The 22,719-nt window shown below is 41.3% G+C and overlaps 1 protein-coding gene and 1 long non-coding RNA gene across 4 annotated transcripts in view; one reads left to right on the forward strand and one right to left on the reverse strand.

Moving 5' to 3' along the window:
• Positions 1-16,960, forward strand: part of TMEM61 (transmembrane protein 61) — a 29,738-nt gene extending 12,778 nt beyond the window's left edge. The window contains exons 1-4 of one of the 3 annotated variants that reach the window (XM_042465672.1): positions 2,951-4,603; positions 6,564-6,692; positions 11,401-11,818; positions 16,301-16,960. In XM_042465672.1, the coding sequence (XP_042321606.1) occupies positions 11,469-11,818; positions 16,301-16,592 (642 nt within the window). In that variant the 5' untranslated portion in view covers positions 2,951-4,603; positions 6,564-6,692; positions 11,401-11,468 and the 3' untranslated portion in view covers positions 16,593-16,960. Of the gene's footprint in view, positions 1-2,950; positions 4,604-6,563; positions 6,693-10,925; positions 11,002-11,400; positions 11,819-16,300 lie in introns of those variants that run through there. The other 2 variants (XM_042465671.1, XM_042465670.1) reach the window with 2 other exon arrangements.
• Positions 16,961-17,118: 158 nt separating this feature from the next.
• On the reverse strand, positions 17,119-20,866 carry LOC121929781. The gene is made up of 3 exons (XR_006103740.1): positions 20,703-20,866; positions 19,001-19,064; positions 17,119-17,883 (listed from the first exon to the last, which is right to left on the reverse strand). It is a non-coding gene; the product is annotated as an uncharacterized LOC121929781 (long non-coding RNA).
• Positions 20,867-22,719: the final 1,853 nt, after the last annotated feature.

The following is a 22,719-nucleotide window of genomic DNA, read 5'->3' on the forward strand; positions in this document are numbered from 1 at the left end:
GCGACCCTGGTTTTCCAAAATCTTCAGCATGGCAACCCAGAGTTTTGCCCTACCAGCCAGGTCAGACCTCCTAGCCCAGGGACAGGTCCACCATCCAGACCCAACCTGGCTACAGCTTCATGCCTGGAAATTGAACGCCACATGCTGACCGGCTACGGCTACTCTCCAGAGGTGGTCGATTCCATCCTGTCATCTAGGCGTCTCTCCACTCTTAGAATTTACGAATACACATTCAGGGCATTTAAAAGGTGGTGTAAACACAAGGACAAAGATTTCATCAACGTTTCAGTCTCTATGGTCCTTCAGTTCCTCCAAGACGGATTTCTCCAGGGACTACGACCTAATACCATAAAGAGACAGGTGACAGCCATCACCTCCATCCTTCCCCATGACGACGCAGCAAGGATAGCCCTCCATCCCCATATCCGCAGATTGCTCAAAGGAGTCGCCAACAGGGCACCTCCAACCAAACATCGGTTCCCGTCCTGGCAGCTGCACAAGATCCTTAAGGCCTTGACAGTCCCCCCTTTGAGCCTTTGAGGGAGGTGCCCCTCAAGTTCCTGACCCTCAAGACATTAATGCTGACGGCGCTCACCTTGGCAAGGCGAGTCTCCGAGATAGGCGCCCTCTCAGTTCGCAAAGAGCTGTGCATCATCAGGCCAGACTCGGTCCTCCTGAGACCTGACCCGACCGTCCCTAAGGTCAACTCTGTCTTCCACACATCCCAGGACATTGTGCTCCCTTCCTTCTGCCCATGACCTTCCAGAGACTTGGAAAAGATCTGGCATACTCTCGACGTCCGCAGGGCCATAAAGATCTATCTTAAGAGGATGACAACCTTCAAAAAATCGGAGGCCCGGTTCGTATCCTTTAGGCCTAATTCTAAAGGTAAAAAGGTGTCAGTCTCGACCCTGGCCAGGTGGATTAGAGAATGCATCGCCCTCTGCTACAAATCATTAAACCTACAACCACCAGGGGGCATCACAGCGCACTCAACCAGGAGTGCGGCTACCTCGGCGGTGCTGGCCACCAATGCCCCGCTGGCTGAGATTTACAGAGCAGCCACCTGGAAGTCCCCTTCCACCTTCGTCAGACACTACAAGCTTGACCTTTTCCAGTCAGCCGAGGCAGCCTTCGGCCGGAGGGTGTTACAACAGGTGGTGTCTGATTCGCCTTCCGCGCCAGTCGGCCCGCCCTAAATTTTGGGTGTGCTTTTGTACATCCTGAAGTCAGGATGCTCGCCCCTTCTCTGCTGGGAAACGTAGCGTTGGACTTACCTGAGAGACGTCCTTTTCCAGCAGAGAAGGTCCGAGCATCCTCCCCACCCTAACTTGCCTACTGGCGCGGGTGGGCGACCTTTCTGTTTTCTCCTTACACTTTGACCAGTTTCTCCTCAGCTGGTAACTGACTGGGGTTCCTCTAGGGTGGCTCCGCCCGTGGGGTGGGGCTAGGCCCCGGTTATCTCTTTTGTTTTCTACCTGCCTATCAGGAGCCTTGTAGGCGGAGCCACCCGAAGTCAGGATGCTCGGACCTTCTCTGCTGGAAAAGGACGTCTCTCAGGTAAGTCCAACCCTCCGTTCTTGTGGATCATTGTTTCTGTGTCTTTTGTAAGCCTCCAGGTAAGATCAAATTCTTGTGTTACCTTGTGGATTTTTTTGTGTTTGTTTGCTTTTGCTTGGGAGGGCTGATGTAAGCTGTGTTTTAGCTGGAGAGCAGGATAACAATGTAGATAAATAGGAACACACTCCCTCGGAGTGTGGTGGAGTCTCCTTCTTTGGAGATTTTTAAAGAGAGACTGGATGGCCATCTGTCAGGGGTGCTTTGATTGTGAGTTCCTGCATGGCAGGAGGTTGGACTGGATGGCCCTGAGGTGTCTTCCAATTCTATGATTCTATGTAGATTATGGACCTGCCTCCCCATTTTTGCAGTCCCACCCCCTGAAAAAAATAATAAAGAAGAGACTCATCACTCCTTGGAGCAGTGATTCTCCTCTAAAGCAAGGTGTAGTACCTGGATCTAGTGCCAGGGAGGGCTACATTTCTATTCTACTCCCCTCTCCTCCAGAATTAAACTTTGGCTACTGCTAGGGGGGTTTTTTGTGGGAAAGAGCATTTTGGTAGTTCTGTGGCCCATTTTGGATTACCTGAAAGTCACTTACCTCTGTTTTTAAATAACCAAGTAACAATGCAATAGTGTTGATATACAGTACCACATTTCTAGTGTTCAAAAAGACTACTAGAATCAGTTTTAGATCTATTGCAGCCAGCAGATATCTGTTTAGATGGTGTTACTTAAACAGTGGTGGTCTTTTGTAGTGCAGGCAATCATAATGACAAGAACGGTGCCTCCAAAGAGAATCCAGGAAATCAGGCAGTTGTGTTGATATGTGTGTGTGTGTGTGTGTATGTGCCATCAAATTACCTGTTGACTTATGGCTAACCTCTGAATGCAGTGATGGTGAACCTTTTAGCAGCCAAGTGCCCAAACTGCAACCCAAAACCAACTTATTTATTGCAAAGTGCCATGTCCCTCTGGCTTTCTAGTAACAAACTCTGGCAAACTCTGTGCTGGGGCGACGGCACGAGTTCTGAGTGCCACCTCTGGCACGCATACCATAGGTTCACCATCACTGTATCTGGCAAAGAAAAAAAAATACTCAAAGAGGTTGTTTTGCCTGAAATATTGCCAGGTATTCTTTGGTCGTCTCACTAACCATGGCTGATCTTGTTTAGCTTCTGGGACCTGGTGCCTTTTGGATAGTGAGGACAGCCTAGATCTTTGCATACACTGCAATTAAATTATGAATGCATTACAGTCGGCCCTTCTTATACACGGATTTTTTATACACGGATTTAAGCATACACGGTTTGAAAATGTTCCAAAAAGTATACATTTACCTTGATTTTCCATTTTTTATAAGGGACACCAATTTGCTATGTCATTATATGTAATGAGACTTGAGCATACACGGATTTTGTTATACACGCGGGATCTTGGAACCAAACCCCAGCGTATAACAAGGGTCCACTGTATTATTTAGTAGCATTTGCCCATGTAGGACAAGGTCTGGCTGCTATCTGTTTTCCATCTAAGTACTAGCCACAGCTGATCCAGCTTGGCTTTTGAGGTGAGATGGAATCTGGTACCTTTAGAGGAGTTAGGCCAGCTCTGTTTTACTAGTTCTATTTTTTACTAGGAGTAGATCTTTTGTAAAACTAATGATTCCTAATTGCCCTGTAAAATTGCTTATGTAAAATTACTCTTGTAAAAGTAATGACTCTTTAACTGCCTTTTGAAAACTAGCCACTTGGAAATATTTTGTGTTAATTCAAAATACAAACAAGTGTAGAATAATAGCAGCGAATTCAAATAATTTCAAAGTGAGCTTAATATCTGAAATAGTATTATTATTGCTATTGTTTATTTAAATATTTCTATCGTGACCTGCAAGAAAAGATCCCAGGGCGGAATACAAGTAAAATCAATACTAGCAAATGAAAACAATTTAAAATAACAATAAGTTAAACAGACAAAAATATTGAACATCTATTTTAACTTATTAATAATAGATGTAAAAGATTAAAACAGTTTAAAACCCTTTACATTTGAGTTATATCAGTGAGGTCGAAAGGCTTTTATAAATGGTCCTGTTTCTCAAGATCCCAAGCCATTTAGGATTTTAAATATCATCACAAGCACTTCTGAATTTGCAGTGGAAGTATATTGTCAAAGCATACTGGGAAAAAGAAACATTTTAATTTGGAGTTGGCAAAAATGTTGAAGCCATTAGAGGTGGCATAATTTTCTCCATTTTTTGGTGGTGAAAATTGGGCATTTTTAGAAAAGGGGGGGGGGAAGCAACAGCATCATCCTTTATATATTGAAAGTTATTTTAGGAACATAAAATACATTATGCATAACCTGGTTAGGTATAAAATTATTATGTTTGATATATTTAAAGTAGAGTTTAATTCAGAAACAGTTTCAAATTGATTTCCCTTTTGAATTTTTTTGTTAAAATTGGATCTGTAAGGTCATGAACAGTATAGAATAGCTGAATTATAACCTATCTCTTCAATTTTCCCAGTTATTGCACAGTTGGCAGAAAGAAAGAAGAGTTTCCCCTCCCCAGATATTGAGATATAGAGATCTGGATATAGAGATCTGGATACGAACTTGACATGAACATGATCACGACTACAAAAATACCTCCTCATCTGCCTATTTTCCTCCAAATTTTAATTGAATGTTTTTATTGCTCTACTGTTTTTATATTATGATTGTTTTAATCCTGTTTTCGCATTGGGATTGGGGGGTGGGCATAGGGATTGATTCCCCCCCCCCTCTTTTTTGGATTTTATTGTAACCTTGATGTATTTTACTGGTGTAATCCGCCCAGATTCTCCGTGATAAGGTGGGCTAGAAATAAATCTTTTATTATTATGTATTAAAGAAAGAAAGACGGAAGGAAGGAAGGAAGGAAGGAACCTGGTTAAAAAACAGGAGAAAACATCAGTATTTGTAAAACAAAGAAAAATATTTTGGTTCCTTTAGTTCTCCATACTGCCAAGCAGACATAAAGTACTTGTTCCCATAAAAAGAGGTGAGAAAAGGAAAGCAAGAGCCAGAATTTCAATGATGTGAAGTGCTTTACATAGTTTTACATAAAAGTCAATCTTCTTCATAGATTTTAGAAATAATGCAGAATAGTTATAAGAATACTTTGTTTTCAGAATTTTATTGATCATTCTAAAAGAAAACATTCCATAATGTTTTCATAAATTCCATAAGGAACATTTTCCCAGACATTTTGGAGATAAAAAGGAAACAATTTTGCCCAAATTTTTCCATCTCTAACCTCAAGCCCTGTGTAGTAAATTGCCAATAGTGTAACATTAACAATACTTGATTTTGTGATGTGCTATCAAAAAAAAATTGGACACCAAAGACATATGTGCAGTCTTTTCCTGTTCAGCCTTGTATGGCAGTACAGTGTTATAATATCTTTATAGGACTTTGGGAGTTGGGTGGCTATGATGGTTTCTGCAAGGCTACCTGGAAATTCAGGAGCGAGTGTAATATCAGCTAAACCATTTCTCTATATAACGCAAAATTCTGTTCTGCTGAACAAGAGATTTCCAGGGTCTCAAGCAGAGAGGTGACTTCTTTCTGATTAGCTGGTGCCTGATTCCTTTAAATGGAGATGGCCAGGATTCAACCTGTAACCTATTGCAGGCAAAGCACATGGTTTTCTATTTTGCTTTGATAGTGGAGTATATCACACGAAGCTTTTGGGTGTTTTTTTAGCTCAGTTCCAGCTCACTTCCGAAGTGATAGCACTTCCAACGATGTGGTTTCCCTCATAAAGGGACCGTTTTATCAGACACCATTGATTTCTATGGGAGCCCCTCGAATTGCTTCAGCAGCGTTTCTGAAGTCACCCCTCATTTTGGTTAAAACGGAAAAAAGTGGCTTCAGAGAATTCGCTTCCTGGCGGCCTTCGATTGCACTGCAATTTGGTCTGGTGTGGAAAAGCACTCCGATCCAACCCCCCCCCCCCGTGGCCCCTGCGTCCTGCTCTGTCATTCCCCTCCTCCTCCTTCATGCCATCTCCTCCTCTCTGCCAACCAGCTGATCCCATCATCCCCTGCATCCTCCTAGATCCCGATCAGCTCCCCTCCTTCACCCTGACACCTAACCCATCACCCCCTGACTGCTCCTGCATCCTGATCTCACCCCTGTGCCACCTAACCCATCATCCCCCGACTGCTCCTGCATCCCGATCTCACCCCTGTACCACCTAACCCATCATCTCCTGACTGCTCCTGCATCCCCGTCTCACCCTCTGTGCCCCCTAACCCATCATCCCCTCACTGCTTCTGCATTCCCATCTTCCCCCTGTGCCACCTAATCCATCATCCCCTGACTGCTCCTGCATCCCGATCTCACCGCCTGTGCCACCTAACCCATCATCCTTTGACTGCTCCTGCATCCCGATCTCACCCCTGTGCCACCTAACCCATCATCGCCTGAATGCTCCTCCATCCTGATCTCACCCCTGTGCCACCTAACCCATCATCCCCTGACTGCTTCTGCATCCTGATCCTGGCTCCAGGGATCCCCAGTGAGCTATCCCATCATCCCCTGCCTTCTCCTAGACCCCGATGAAGGATAACAGCTAAGGAGGGGGCAGGGAAGGAGGGCAGCATCCAGAGCCCCACTGAGCATGTGCAAAGGTGCCGATTCGAATCGTTGACCCCTTAAAGTATGCTCTGGTGTGGTAATACAATATGCACTCACTCCCCTTTGCTTGAGTCCACATCACGTGACTGGCTTGGAATTGAACAGACTTCGCTTGCCCCTCACTTCAGAAGGACAACAGAAAGGCAACCAGGTGTGGAAAAACATGACGTTTTAACCTCAATCCGAATTGCTAGAGAGGAGTGACTCTGGATCTGGTGTGGAAAAGCATCATGCTTTGCATTGCTAGAACAGGAGTGACTGCGGATCTGAGCTGCAACCCTCCCCATGTGTGATAAGGTCCAGTGTTTTTGCTTTTTCAGTGAGTTCCTGGCTGAGCACATACTTAAAGTGAGGATTATGCAACTTTCAGTCTGAGGTTCACATCCTACGTATACTTACCTGGGAGTAAATTTCACTGGTCGATGTAGGACTCATGCATCTAAGTAAAGGTATATATAGAATTGTACTGTTATGAGCAATGTTGCTACAGCTCTTTAGATGCTTTGTGATATAAGGATGCACCCCCCTGGCCTCACCCTAGTCCTGTGAGATGTAGTCCAATACCCAGTTGGAGAAGTCTGATCTAGAACACTGGTTCATACATTGCCTGCAGTCTTGGCATATAATGGATGAGCAAGTTTTTTCTGTCTCTTTGTGTGAGTCAGTGAAGCAGCGACTGAAGCACTTTAGTTAATGAAACAGTTCTCAGCTTTTCAGTTATAGCTCTCTGCTTTGAAATTCTGGTCTTGACAAAACTAAGAAGCAATCTATGTAGGATCTGATATGAAAGGAGCCTGATCCTGTAATCTAATTTATTTAAGCAGGCAGTCTCTATGAGGTTAATTAATTGGTATTGTAATACCATTGGTACTATGGCCTAAGCTCAGGATAATGCAAATCCTTCAAGAGTATTTTAAATGGATTGATGCACTCATATTTCCAAGGCCCAGGAAGGCATTCCTTGGAAATCAGTGGTGTTTATCAGACGAGCTCTTAAAGAGGTACTATTCCAGTGTGACTCCTCTAGCTGCCTCCTGTTGCATGCTGGGATTGGCAGTTTTAAGGAGGGGTATTTAGAATTCTCAGGCAGAGAAGTTCAGCTTCTTAAAACTGCCAATCCCAGCATGCAACAGGAGGCTGCTAGAGGAGTCACACTGGAATTGTAGCTCTTTAAGAGCATAGTGTGATAAACATCAAAGTGTTGTTGTAATGGGACTAATTCTAGGATCACACTACACAGTTGGATCTAATTTCAGCATCTGCCTATATAGCTGGCCCTTCATATCCATAGATTCAAGTATCCACAACTTGAATATAATAAAAATAATAAAATAATTTATTTATATTTTCCCGCCTCTCTCACATGGTTCGAGGCGGGATTACAACCCAATAAAATATACAGTGCATAACAATAAATTACAATAAAATTAACTAATAATTTTGTTAAAACAAGTTCTATCAAAAATTGGCAGTGGAATGGAAATATACAGATTCAGAGAGGCAAGGAACAATATTTCTTATATGAGGTCAGGCAGGTAAGCTCGCCGAAAGAGAGCCATCTTAACTGCCTTCTTAAAAGCACCCAAGGAGGTGATAAGACAGGTCTCTTCCGGGAGGCTGTTCCATAATTTTGGAGCCACTACAGTGAAGGTTCTTTGGAACATTGAAACTAGTCTAGTTGTTTGTAATTCTAGCTGGTTCTTCCCAGTTATTCTGAGAGTGCGGGGAGGATTATGTAGGGAGAGGCGTTCCCACAAGTAACTCGGGCCCAAGCCATGTAGGGCATTAAAGGTAATAACCAACACCTTGTTTTGTGCCTGGAAGCTAATTGGCAGCCAGTGAAGGTCTTTTAGGACTGGTGTAATATGGTCAACCCTTGAGAAATCTGTGACCAACCTGGCTGCCATATTGTAAACTAATTGAAGCTTCTGAACTTGGTACAAGGGTAGCCCCATGTAGAGCGCATTACAGAAATCAATACGAGAGATTACCAGTGTGTGTACCACTGCTTCAAGGTCCTTTTGGTCCAGGTAGGGGCGCAGTTGGTGTATCAATTGAAGCTGATACCAAGCACTCCTGGCTGTCTCGTCTATTTAAGATGAGAACTGCAGGGACGAGTCCAAGAGTACTGCAAACTTTGTCCTTTAGGGGAAGTGTGACCCTGTCCAGGACAGGTTGACAATTTTTCTTCCCCAGACTTGGGGTACCTATCGCTATTACCTCCATTTTCTCTGGATTCAACTTGAGTTGTTTTCCCTCATCCAGCCCATTACTGACTCAGCTTGGGGGACAGGATGGTGCCTTGAGGGACTCCAGATGTCAGCTCTCTTTTAGAAGAGCAATGCCCCCTCCCAGCCTCACCATCTGCAATCTACCCGAGAGGTAGGAACGGAGCCACTGGAGCGTAGTGCCCCCAATGCCTAATTCCCTCAGGCGTTCCAAGAGGATACCATGGTCCAAGAGCACCAACAGGGTCACACTTCCCCTGTCGATGCCCAGACGGAGATCATCAACTAAGGTGACCATGGCAGTTTCAACTTTGTATCTCACTCTGAAGCCAGTTTGAAATGGGTCCAGATATTCGGCTTCTTCCAAGACAACTTGGAGTTGGAAGGCAACTGTCCTCTCGATCATTTTGCCCAAGAATGGTAAAAGGGTGACCGGTCTGTAATTATTTCTTGCCAGGGGATCCAGGGAGGTTTTTTTTTAATGGTTTAATCACTGCTTGTTTTAATTTTGATGGAAATTTTCCCTCCCTGAAGAGGGAATACTATAGATTGTAGTAATATTTTCAGCTGCATTTAAAGTGTCCCAGATTCATTGTCTTCCCCCCACTTTCCCCACTGTCTTCACCTTACTTCAGTTTGTGCAAAAGGAGTTCAGAGTACAAAAATAGTTTGCACTTAGTTAATTCAGCAGAGGGGAGAGGAGAGAAGGGAGTGGAATCTTTTCCCTCCAAGTAATCTCAGGTAAAATGAGTCTGCATGTGGGCTGATTGTGTGCCTTCAAGTTATTTCCAACTTATGGTGACAGGGTTTTCTTGGCAAGATTTTTTCAGAGGAGGTTTGCTTTTGCCTTCCTCTGAAGTTGAGAGAATGTGACTTGCCCAAGATCACCCAGTGGGTTTCCATGGCAGAGTGAGGATTCAAACCCTGGTCTCCAGCATTGTAGTCCAATGCTCAAACCACTATACCACACTGGCTCTTGCAAAATGTAAGAGCCAGCTAGATTTTTTAGAAGTCAAATTAAAGGAAGGGAGAAGAACCCAGACATGTGAGTGAGAGGAGAGTGGAAACAACTTATGTAGCACCAAGGTGTTAATTTTGAATTTGTTCAGGTACAGGTGACTACTGCTTCTTAGATTTTGTAATACCTACTGAAGGCCCTTGGAAATTATGTATGGGGCAGAACTGACTCTGCAGGAGTCTCGCGTTGACCTGAATCAAGGATCATTGGGCTGTGCCAGAGAGACATACCGTATCTTGAAAGATACACAAGGTTCATTAATGTCAGAGTTATCCAGCCTATCTTCAGTTCCAATACATCTGATTTCATCACATTTCTTCATTAAACATGGATAAGATCATGAAGGATCTCTTTCAGCCTGACATAATTCTCCTTTCCACTCAGCTAGCTCTGCTCATGTGCAATATACAGGTTCATTTGTGTTAGATGCCAAGTTAATATTATTTTTCTGGAAAAAAATATTTGAAACTCAGATATGCATCAGATGTTAGATATGTATTACAGAATGAACAAACAGATGTGACTATTCACTGTTAAAAGATTTCTTAACAAACACAGCCCATACACACTTCTGTCATGTTCTAAAGTGTACCTTCAGACTGAACTATACTCTACAGTTATTTTGTGCAGTGCTTACTTATAGAATTATAGAATTTTAATAGGTGTTTAATAATAATATTTTTTTAAAATCTAAATATTAAAGGCTTTCTTCTAGTAATTGAATTTGTGCATCTTGCATAAGATTCTTTATTGTTGGGCTAAATAATATAGCTTTTGGGATATCCATCTTTCTGTCTCTATTTCATTTTGCCTTTCCATTTAATCTGAAACTAAATATATTTGTGATTAAGGTCTGATTCATATGAAGCATTTTTTCCTATCATGATTGACTCAGCCACACAACTGCAGTGATCAAATCACACCATAGACTAGATCTATGGGTACATCATGTGCAGCCTTCACTATAGAATCTAAATAGTATGGAGGGTATTGATCATGGCAGGATGTTCAAGATATGGGGGCAAAGGATAATAGCTTGCATATCATTGGTTCACTAAAGGTTTATTGCCCTTATGTTGAATTCTAGTGTTAACAGTAGAGGAGCTGACCTCAGACTTAATGAATTATTATATAGTCCATTCTACATACAAATGATACATCTTAAACTGTGGACTATAAACATGGATTTCAGTCCTTGGAATCACTAGAATGTGACAGAGGGAACTGGAACTCAGGAACTAGTTTTTATATATGTATGATAAGAAAGTGTATTAATATTTATGATCCAACAAGATTTGACATGAAATGTCAAAAATTAATGTGATAATTTTTGCCTCAAAAGAAGCAACTCTCTGTTGAAATAAAGACTGAAAATGTTATTTTATACTTGTTGCCATTAAGGAGGTGACATGGACATATTTTCCAACATTTCACAGATGAAAATGTGTCGCCAAGCAACACTAGAGTGTGGTCAGGATGGCAGCTATTAATGAGGAAGAGCACACAAGCTAGGTGAGGCTTTAGCAGTTTGATTTTTCCTGAGTCTACTGGGAAGGGAAAGATTCCACCCCCTCATATCCTGTCCCCTTGCCCCTACTGGGTTAATTCAGTGCAAACTACTTTTGCACTTTGAATATGGTTTGCAACAATTGAAGTAAGCTAAGGGTAAAGGGAGAAAGCGATACAAGAGAAGAGAAACAGACTTTTTAATGCAGCTGAAAAGTTGGGTTGACAGCACTTTAATCAGGGCTATCCCTGCCAAATTAGGACAATTCAGGGGGTAAGCTCAAAGATTTTAAAAGCCACATAGTGAACTGTATGGACTCTTTGAAATCGGGGTTTGTGTTTTTATTTTTCAGTCATACAAACTGTATATGTTCATGATTTCTTCTTCTTCTTCTTTCCCTCCAGCATGGACCAGAGTATCAGACCTGACTTGCTGTGAAGACTTTTGTTCTGTGTAGGCCTTGGTCTTTAAAATGGTAACAGCTTCATTGCGTCATGGAGTGACCATCACTGGAGCTATCTTGCTGGTAATAGGGACACTTTGTTTTGCATGGTGGAGTGATGGTGAAATGGGGGTGACTGCCTCTAGTAGTGACCTGAAGGTCCTGCCTCATGGAGAAGCTGAATCAGGGACAAGCTCTACCTCCTCAAATGCAATGCTCAGGTCCATCAGCTTCTTCTGTTGTGGAATTGGTGGCCTCCTGCTCCTTTTTGGCCTCCTGTGGTCAGCCAACACTGGAATAGTTTCTCGTCATTATCAGTACCATTTTTCCAGGGACCTTCTTTACTCCACTGTTGAGCCTCTTGAAAAGCAGACCTGCAGGTTAGCAAGATTTTTGTGACCATATTTGATAGGGATAGTGGGCTGTTTGAGCCACTTGTTGAGTAACAGTCACGTACCCACTGACATTTTAAAGATGAAAAATGTGGCCAAGCAACGTCAGAGTGATGTCACGATAGTAAAAGATATAAATGTGGAAGAACACACAAGCTAGGAAAGACTGCAGCAGTTTGCTTTTCCTTGAGCCTCTTGGGATGGGCAAAACTCTGCTCCTCCTTTCCTCTCCTCCCTGCTGAGTTAATGGAGTGCAAAGTACTTTCCACTTTGAAAAGTCCTCAGCTTACTTCAATTTGCAACAACTGAAGTAAGCTGAGGACAAAGGAGGAGAAGGGGGGGACAAACTGAGGCCTTGTCTGTACTGGCTGGAATATTCCAAGGGCAGCCTGGAGTATCCCGATCCCATAGCTGCCCTATTCTCCCCTTGTTACCTTGGTCTCTGATCCTGTGCCTGCGCTGCTGTCTGCACAGACAATGCCAAAACTAGGGAGTGTGGATGGCACCAGGTGACACCTTAAGGGGGAGTGACGCACCACTGCTCCTCAAACTGGCTGTGGCATTCACCTGTGTCCTTTTAAAATGCTGAAGGAGTGGGCTGAGGCTCAGTGGGAGGAGAAAGAAAAGGGCCTTGGTTTTTTAAAAATTAAATTTAAATTTTTAATTAAAAAAAATTAAAATGTTTATTTTTTAAAATATATATATATATTAATAATTTCTTTTAAAACATCATCTTTTACCAGTATTTCAATTCAACCACATTTAACTATGTATATGTAGATACATTTAGGCTGTTCGTATGCTATTGTAATTTAAAGGTATAATTTTATTTTTGCTAGTTGTTTTATATCACAACTATTGCCATTACATTCAGTCATATGCAAGAATTATGATTTATGAGTAACATTAGTACAAAAAATTATTAAGGATTTTGTATGGTGTGGTACTACTTTGTTGTTAGTGGTGCTATGGGGGGTACAGGGGGTGCAGCCCACACTGGGTTATATTGTAGTAAAAGGGTGATGCTTGTTCAGCCCCTCACAAGGGGACCTCCAGCTGCACAGCAAAGGAGAGAGTTAAGTGCCCCTCCACTGGCTTGTTGTGGTGGCGCAGGTTTCCTCACAAGGAGACCTCTGCCATGGTGGTAGAGGACTGAGCACCCCTCTCCTAGCTTTGCCGTGGCAGCTCCAGCCTCCTCACAAGGAGACTTCCGCTGCCATGGCAAAGGAGGAGACTGAGTGTGCCCTTTTGGCTGCTGCCACCCCCCTAGCAGCCTCCTCCACACCAGGTGACACCAGGGGTAAGAATGCCAATGTATGTTGCAAGTGTGTTATGCTCAAGTTCTGATGTGGGACATGCTGGGATGCAGAGCATGTGAGATGTGGTCTGGACTTCTCACATCAGAACTGAGGTTTGGGCTGTGCATCATCTGAATGTGACAATGCCAGCTTTAAAAGTGGAATACCAGAGGATTAATATGGACTGCCACCACAAAATTGGGCCAACTGTAGTATTTGCAGTCAAGAGGTGTTAATCTGCTAGAGCTGAAATAGTGAGAAAGAGAGGTTCAATTACTCTATGTACAAAGTTTGGTAAGGAAGCAAAATGACATGGTGAAGCAATAAAAAGTACTCCTTTCTTAGCTTTTAACTTTGAACTGAAGGGATATCCCAATGTAAACTGGCACAAACCATTGGCTCCATTGAAGGAGGGGAAACTCTTTGGATAGAGGAACTTGCTTGTTGAGGCATGACTGAGATATATCTGCATTATACAGTTATATTGATTTCACGCTATTTTACTTGCCAAGGCTGCATTCTGTGGAATTCTGGGGTTTGTAGTTTGATGAGATATGTAGAATCATAGAGCTGAAGGAGACCTCAAGGGCCATCAATTCAGCCCCCTGCCATGCAGGAATACACAATCAAAGTATGTAGAACTCTGAGAGAGAACTCTCACCCACTCTCCTCAACTCAAATTCCCAAGGTATTGTCTTAAAATCTCATAAAATCACTGAAAGTACGCTGGGAATTTTTGTGTTACTGGGCCTTTTGCTTCAAAAGTAATACCCACAGGTTAGTAAAGTAAACAGGGTTGTAAAAAAACATATCTGAACTGCTGGAATTTTGATTTTGGCTCATACAGATTTGACCTCTGTTGTATAAAAGGGTGATATGATGATGGCTTTGAGACATTCTTTTCACACCAGGAATGAAAAATTATCTTTCTTAGGAGTTTTTCACATGGGAGGCAAGCATCATTAAAACGTGATTAAAACGTGGTAATAGCACAATCAGGGGGAAGATTGTCACACACATCCTGCACTTCTCCCATTTCTGTCCCGTACATGAACTGTAATTGACATTTCATTGGGTAATAATGAAAACTCCCGTTAATACCCAATTACTTGTCCATTTACACAATGAGAGAATGGAAAAGAGAGAACCTATAATTTTAAGAACATTTTCCATAGGTGGCCCTGTTTCACAGTGAAATCTGTGATGCTAGTATGTTACTGGTTCCCACCCCTGAACACCTTTCTCCTTGAAAAAGAGGAAGTGAGATGATCAAAGGTTATGGGAGAGTTTTGCCTATATACAAATCATGTTTGCTTACTAGATACAATGGAGAAAGGAACAGCAATGTGTGATCAAGTGGCCCATGAAATGCACATTTAATTAGTGGGAATATGGTCACATTTGATGCGGGATTTTTAAAAAAATGTTTAAGTATACAAAGATCCTTGTTCTTCAGACACTACAATAAAATGTAAGGCAGCTGTTGCAGAGAAAAATTTAAACATTTCCCCTCTCTCATATATCACTTATCCAGCTTCTAGCCCACTTATCTAGTTCTAACATACCTTGTTTTTGTGTGCCTTCAATTTGTTTCCAATTTTTGGCAACCTTAAGGCTAACCTATCATGTAATTTTCTTGGAAAGGTTTTATTCCTATGTAAGTTTGCATTGAACTTTGGCTTCACTGGTGCTCTTAATATAATATGTGAAATTATTCTTAATGGACACATGAAATTAGTCTATGCTGAGATTTGAAAAATGACACAAAGCAATCTTTGCAGTGGTTACTTTACAATGAAATATAGATCTTTTCAATCCCCCCATTATGTTACCAGGTGTGCTCTTTAAGCACATATGTGAATTTATCCATGCTCTGCGTATATATGCCTTTAAAGGATTTAGTGACATTTAGCAATAGTGTGTCTTAAGTAAACTGGAGTCAGTAAACCATATATACAAGTATCTAAAAGGGGGATTTTACTGAATACACACAATAATTGCATTAGCGAGTAGCAAATACTATGGTAGAACTTCATAAATGATAAAAATAGTGCATGCAAGATACAAATAAGTACCTAAAAGAGAACAGTTGCCTTAGGATAGGGAAATACTGACCCAAATAAGGAAATTTGCAAGGCTGGGAAGGTTTGAGGTTAAGCAATCTGAAATTTAGGGCTGCTAAAAAGAGAGGGTTGAAAAACTCTCTTACACACACCCATTAGAGAAAAGGGAGATGAACTGGGGAGTTACAATGTGTAGAGGAAGTACTTCTCAAAAGAGATTTTTGAGATGACAAAAGCTGCTGTTCCTTCTTGGTTCCACTGGACTTTCATGGGGAGAAGCAACAGAAGCAACACCCAGGTGCAGTAGTGAAAGAGGAAGGCAAGCTAACCAAGGTCCTTTATGTCAGAAAAGGACTATTATAGAAAGAATAACCTAAAAATAATTGTATAACCAAAATCCCAGATTCTGCATGTGATTTAAAAATGTGATTTCAGCTTAATAAGAGCAACATGTAGGCTTAGGCAGTAAACCAGCATGATGCCTCCATAAGCCATCTCTCAGAGCCCTTGATTGAAGCTTCAGGTATATTCCATCCACAGAAGAAATTACCCTTGAATCTGGGATCTTGTTAAAGGATTTGAAGTAGGTAAGTAAGCTTAGGGCCCAGAAGTTCCTTTGAACCAGAAGGGACCTTATAAACAAAAGAATGTCCATCTGGACTTCCTAAAGATTTTACTTTGTTTAAAAAAACAGTAATGTCTCACGACAGGCAGCTGCTTAAGAAAGAAATCACATAAATAATGAGCTGACCTTTTGTATTTTAGCCATTTCCTGTCCAATACTACTTTGTTTGCTAACTGCAGGATGACATACTGGGAGAGCAAGAGTCTTGCCTGGGGATATTAAGTATTTCAATCATTTGATCAGTAGACTTGACACACCTGATAATAGAGATAGATAACAGAGCCAAAATCCTTTCATTAATGGTTGCTGGATACAGTATATGAATACAGCCTTCCAAGCTAACTCTTCTCTGCCCTTAGCCAAACAGTCAAAGACATTTGGTGTAGAACATAATATGCACAAGTGCACACGTGTCTTGGTGCTGTACAGATGCAGGCAGGTCACAACATTCATTATTGTTGTTTTTTACATGGTTTTGTTTCAGCACCTGGGAAGCCAGTAATGTCCCCACCTATGAGGAAGCTTTGAATTGTCAGCCTGCTGGAAATGCTCCAAGTTACACAGAATCTCATATTTTGAAAGAAAGCAACTCCTCTTTATATCAAGTGGTGGATGAAAGCAGCATGTGCCATGGAGGCCGCAGACGCAGTTCCTCTGATACTATTTTGTTCCGGAGTATTCTACCAAATCGAGAGTCAGGATCGTGGGATGAAGCAGTTGTTGTCTGTGACACACCACCACCTAGCTATGAGAGTATTGGCTCATGTGACGGATGATCTAGAGACCTCATTCACTGCTTGTTGAGAATCTAAATTGCTATTGACTACTGTCTTTTCCTGTGGCAAGCTGGTTTAGAATGGGAGCAAATAACTATTAAAGTATTAAACCATTGTACTGTATTGTCTTTTGTAGGAACTGCTGACAAAAGATCAAAGGCCAGTCTCTACATTGCTTTTCCATGCATGGCTCATATATATACAGTATGCCTTGTGTATCTAGATGCTTTGGAGGACCATCCAGGATATGTTGAAACTTTTAAAAGTAAAATCTAAGTAGCAGCACTACTTACACAGGCATATACTGATACAGGACAACAACATGATACAGAATGCATCTCTGGAAAATAGTGTTTCTGAAACTTATTTAATAAACTGATGATTAATTGACAATCATATAGATATTATATGCATAGTGGTGTGTGTTTCTCCCCGAAGACCCAGAACTTGGTAGACAGAGCTCCATGGGAACATGGGCACAAAATGGCCATTTAGCTGAGGAACTGCTGAGAAGCATTTGAAGAGTAGAGATTTTGGAGTGGCAAGTGACTTTCTCTTCTAGGTATTTCTGCCAGCTTGGATGTACTGTAGCACCTTTATTTCCTATCTCAACTTGGGAAAGTTGTTTTTTGGACTACAGCTCCCAGAATACAGACAAAGCCATACTGGTTGGGGGATTCTGGAAGCAGTAGTAGCAAAATAACTTTACAAACCCTGCTCTCTATTGAAATTGTCATGAAAGTGATTAGTAAGGGCACTTTCTTTTATTATTTTAGACTTTGGATGAGAGAAGCCATTGTGATCGTTTGACAAATTCCTGATGACCTTCCCAGTATTGCGGGTCTTCTTTCAATGCCAGGGTCCTGATCAAATCTGGAACACCCACTTTTCATATTTAGGCTAAAAACTATTCACACCATTACTAACTGTTTGACTGACACGCATAGTTTTGTCTCTAATTTGTCCCAAATGAAGGTAGAACTTCTGATTTAAAAACAGCAGACAAATTAATCCATAGAACAGTGTGTATAACTTGTGACCTCCTCAGTGTTGATTGACTTCCCATGTTCTCTAGCAATAGTAGACAGAATGATGGGATTTGCAGTCCATCAAGTTGCCCACCCCGCTGCAGGTCAGTATTATAGCGTGCCACAACTAGCAGAATAGAGAAGCAAGGTAGCATCATGTTTGAGAAGACCAGGACTTTGAATTACAAAGCCCTATCTAGAGATGGATATGAGAGGTGGAAAGTCCAGCATGCCCTATGAGATTTCCTTCTCTTTGATTTCCTCTGTAAAAGAAAAGGGTAGTATGTCAGATTCTAACTTGTTCAATTTATGAGCGTAACACATTGCCATTACATGTAACTATTAGCCAATCTTTTCATAAAATTTTGTATCACAAGAGGAAGAGCACAGTTCCCCAGTTCTTGTGCTGATACTCATTTGCTGAAGATGAATATCGTATAAAACTGTCACAATGCATACAGAACTTGAAGCATTAACAAGAGAAAAAAAATAGGACTGCAAGAGAGTCAAAATCTAGGACTAAATGTGTCTAAGCTTTACCAGACTGGTGAGATCCTGTGAGAAAATGGGATTTAAACAAGAGTTAAATTAAATTTGAATTTAAACAGAATATGCAAATTTGGGAAGTTTATCACACCAAATTGCTGCTAAAGTGAAATGACGTGAAGTTAAAACAGAAAAACACCACCTTTTTACTTTTGGAATTTCCTGAAAGTAAAAAGCTGTCATTTTTCTCCAGTTTAATTTCAGTTTTACTTCGCATCATTTCATGTTAACAGTGACATCGTGTGATAAGCTTTGGGCATTTCTGGGTTTTCTCTAACTCTCATTTAAATCCTGTTTCCCCATGGGATCTTGCTAGTGTGAAAACAACTCCTAAAAGAGTGCACACTGCTCGAGTGAGTCAGTTTTGTAACCATCAGACCACCATGGATCTATGCCACTTCATAGCAAATTGAAGATTCTTTGTTTAGCAGATTGTTGATACTTGTTTCTGATTCAGGGGTCAAACATAATGCGACAGTGGTCTTCACCTCACAAGAGAATAAAAGGCTACCAATACTTTACAATCCCTTTTCTTGCTCCCCAGCATCTAAAGCTGCCTTACTTTGTCTAATTATAGGATGAGCTTTTTCCAAAGAACCCCTCCCCAACTATATATAAGGTATGGATGGAAAGCATATTTGGAAATGCATGGAGTATGGGAAATTAGATGAATGTGAACCTTTAACAAGCAAAACAAATATAATAGGTATCAGTGAAACCTAATGAGATGAGTCTCATGATTGGAATGTAGTAATAGATGAGTATATCCTATTTCAGAGAAACAGAACAAAAAGGAAAAGAGCAGTAGCATCATTATATGTCAAGGGTATTTACACCTGTGAAGAGATCCATGACTTAAATCTTGGAAGATCCCACGGGGAAACAGGATTGAGAGCATCTGGGTAAAAATAAGGGGGAGAGAAACAACAGGAATGTCATTGTGAGAATCTACTACAGAACCCAAGACAGATTGAGAACTTGGAGGATGCCTTCCTGGAACAGATGACTAGACATTCAGAAAGGAAAAATAGAGTAGTAATGGGAGATTTAGACTATCCTGATATTTTGTGGAAGTCAAACTCCGCCAAAAATATAAAAACCAACTAATTCCTTACTTGCCTTGTAGACAATTTCATTGTCCAGAAGGTGGAAGAGGCAACAAGGAGATTAGCTATTTTAGATCTGATCCTAACTAACAGTGATGGCCTGCTTAATAGGGTGGGATTCTTAGGAGGGAATCACCATGTTATCCTTGAGTTTGTTATACAGTGGGATATGTTGCAAAAACAAAAGAAAACACAACCATAACGCAATTCATTTTTAGAGCATTGGTTGTGGTTACTGTATTAATTAACCCAGCCATAGAAAGGGAAAGGAGCAGCCAAAATTATTTTCAGCTGAAAATATGATCAGTGGAAGAATGGAACTACTGAGACTATATTTGGATCCTATGAGGGCCTGTGAGATGAAAAGGATCAGCTTATTTTCTTAGGTTTTCATTTTGTTTTGTTTTTTGGATTGTTATGTGGGAGTATTAGGACTGAGTCACATGTTTATTTTGAGGTGATAAGAGTCCTCAAGCAATGACTTCATTGCTTCATTTTTACAAGGGAAGTTATTTGTCTCAGATTTTGCCCACGTGAAAATCTCATTACACGTAAAAGGAAACCCATTAGAACTAACATTTTTACTGACGGCATGGTAACTTTGGAGATTTTCACGTGGGAGCAATTTTAGACACATAGCTCCTCACGGGAAGATGAGATGGTCAAAGTTAGTCATGTGAGGACTTATTTGCTTTCCAAGCCAACTAGTAACTACTAAGGACATCTTTGCTTCCATAGTATTTGTAATCTTCTTTCAATTCATTTCCAACCATTATTTTTTGTTTTCTTTTCTTTTTTTTTTTAAAATCACCTCTAGTATGTTTGCCATTAAAAAGATGTTTGGTTCATATCTTGGATGCTATCCACTACATTGTGTTTTTCAGGTCTGTTTTTCATCTCTTGGTTTCATTTTATCCTTCTTTTTTTGGTCAGTATCTGAATGAAAATATGGGCAGTTCCAGACTAAAGGGGAAAAAAAGATGCAGAACGTGCCAAAACATACTGTCCCAGTGGCTGCTTCTGCATTCAGACAGGGGCCATCACCTCCTGATCCTTTTAAAACTGGCTAGAACAAAAGGGGTAGTGTTTATCTTGAACTATTCTGGGATACAACAGAACATGGAGGTAAAACTTGTGAGGGGTGGGCACAAAAAAGTGTGGTTTTGCCTTGGAGGTCCTAGAGAATGTCCCAGGATGAAAGGAATGTTATCTGACTCTTCCAAATGAAACCAAGAACTACAGGTACAAATATTACAGCCTTTAGCAACATTTCCCCATCTTGATCCACCCTATATTGAACTGCCACATTTTTCTTTTTAATGGCAAAACTCCTTTATTTTTGCCAGTTGTGTAACAAGCAGAGTTTCCAGATATTACCTAGTTGCATCTCCATGGTTTGTAAAAGATACAAGTGTTGATTTTCTGCTTACTGTGTGCTTGTTGGGTTGGCATTTGTCCCAGAGAACATGGAAAATCCTGTATTGAAGGGTCTAAAAAATGTCCTGGCTGGCTGGGCCAGTTGAAGCAGTAAGTCCTGGATTTCTCCTGCGTCAAAAGCAGATGGGTAGATTAAAATGTTATGAAGCAGGAAACTGTGCAAGAAGATTGACATTAGTGGGAGCTTCATCTTGCCTTGCAGGCTCTGGTTGCTACTGCACAGGTGTAGCATCCCTCCCGCCTTCCCCCAAAAGGCCCAGAAGATGGGAAAAGAAAAGAGGGGAGCATAATGGCCTTATGTTGTGTCCTGATTGTGCTGGCAGCTTGAGCCTAGGACTTTCTTTCCTAATAGCCTAATAAATAATAATAAAACTTTCATTTATACCGCGCTTTTCTTTAAAACAACCAAAGCGGCTTACAACAGTTAAAATAGTAAAATAGTAAAGGGAGTCCCCTTACTCTCTGGGGCTGCTTGGAAGTCTCCTCATCACACCAGCTAGGGGTAAAAAGAAGATGGGGGGGGGGGGGACAGCTTTTAGCTTGGTACTGGTGCTGATGTTGAAACAGTAGAAAATGGTAGAAAGTGCAGTAGTTAATATGTTGAAATTTCATGATCAGAAAGCAAATTAATTATATGCATAATTATAATAACTTGTATAGTATGCAAATTAGATACCTGGATATGATGGACTGGAATATGGTAAGCCTGTGTGTTTATAAACCAGGGGTGGGCAACTGTAGCAGATCCGAGGTCCACTTTTATGCCCGGAAACCATCCATGTGTCAAAAGGATTACCAAAAAATAAAACTGAAGCTCAAACTTCCCAGAAGCCTACTTCTGGTTCTCAAAAAATGTTTTTTTAAAAAACATTAAACAATACAATGCAGGCAGGCCTTAAAACCGATTTAAAAAGTAAAAATGTTGTACTATGTGACTTCTAATACAAGCAATCTCATTTTAGCCAGTGTTATCTAATTGCAGGGCGTCCCGACAGGGCACCCACAAATTGTACTTGATGGGGAAATTAATTTAGCTCAATAGGAAGCAGCAAGAGAGCTTCAGTAACATAAAGCCAGGATCTCCGCCTTTTTATAATAGTTCCATACTCAGAGAACTCCAGAGACAGTGTCCAAATTAATTTAGTTTATATAGAAAGGGAGTTCACGCACAGACACACACTCTTTCATGCCCACACACACACACGAACTAACGATGGAAAGGTAGGAATTAACAGTGTGTTGCAGTGAAGTGAAGATCCAGTTGCAGGGTTACTGGAATGAGGATGGCTGAGTAGCCACCTGCGACACATGAAGTGGCTGGCTACTGAGGTGTTGAGTTGAAACTGAACAGAGGTTCTGCCTGGTTTCAGACTAAACTGATTTGCCATTGTCTGGGCTCATGTATATATAGCAACAAATGGGTCCTGAGGGCAGTATTTCAGGAGTTGATAGGCTTAAGTGACTTTCCCAAGGGAAACGAGTGGGGTGCAATATGCAAGGCTGTCAAGACAATTGGTGTGAATGTCTTCAGACCAAAAGAGTTTCATTCCCAGAAGGAAACTCCCTTTGTCTGTTGTATGTAAACAATTTCCAAGTGCAGCTCACTATCATCACTCCATTAGTGAAGGATTATGAAGATTACAATCTTAAATCAGTTCAGAGAAGTGCCTCTGGCTTCTCCCATGCTGAGCCATCCAGAAGTCCCAATGTGGTATGGATGGCTTCCTGCGCTGGGGAGCCTCCTGGTGGCTACTGCCAGCAACCTCCCTTTTTAATATTGATTTGACATCAAGGGTCACAGAGGGGTGACTGAGGGCTGGATCCTGGGGTAACACCAGGAAAAGATCAGTCTGGGAATTCTGGAGATTTTGAGGGCTACAAACATTCTATTTCCATTTTTAAAAATAAAATCTTCCAATCCTACACTCCTGTCTACCTCACAGCTGCTGTTTTGTTTTCTTGCTATAGAATACGTAGCATTAGGGAATGGAGCCATACAATAATAGCTCA

The sequence above is a fragment of the Sceloporus undulatus genome, chromosome 4, assembly GCF_019175285.1.
Source record: "Sceloporus undulatus isolate JIND9_A2432 ecotype Alabama chromosome 4, SceUnd_v1.1, whole genome shotgun sequence".
Lineage (NCBI taxonomy): Eukaryota > Metazoa > Chordata > Lepidosauria > Squamata > Phrynosomatidae > Sceloporus > Sceloporus undulatus.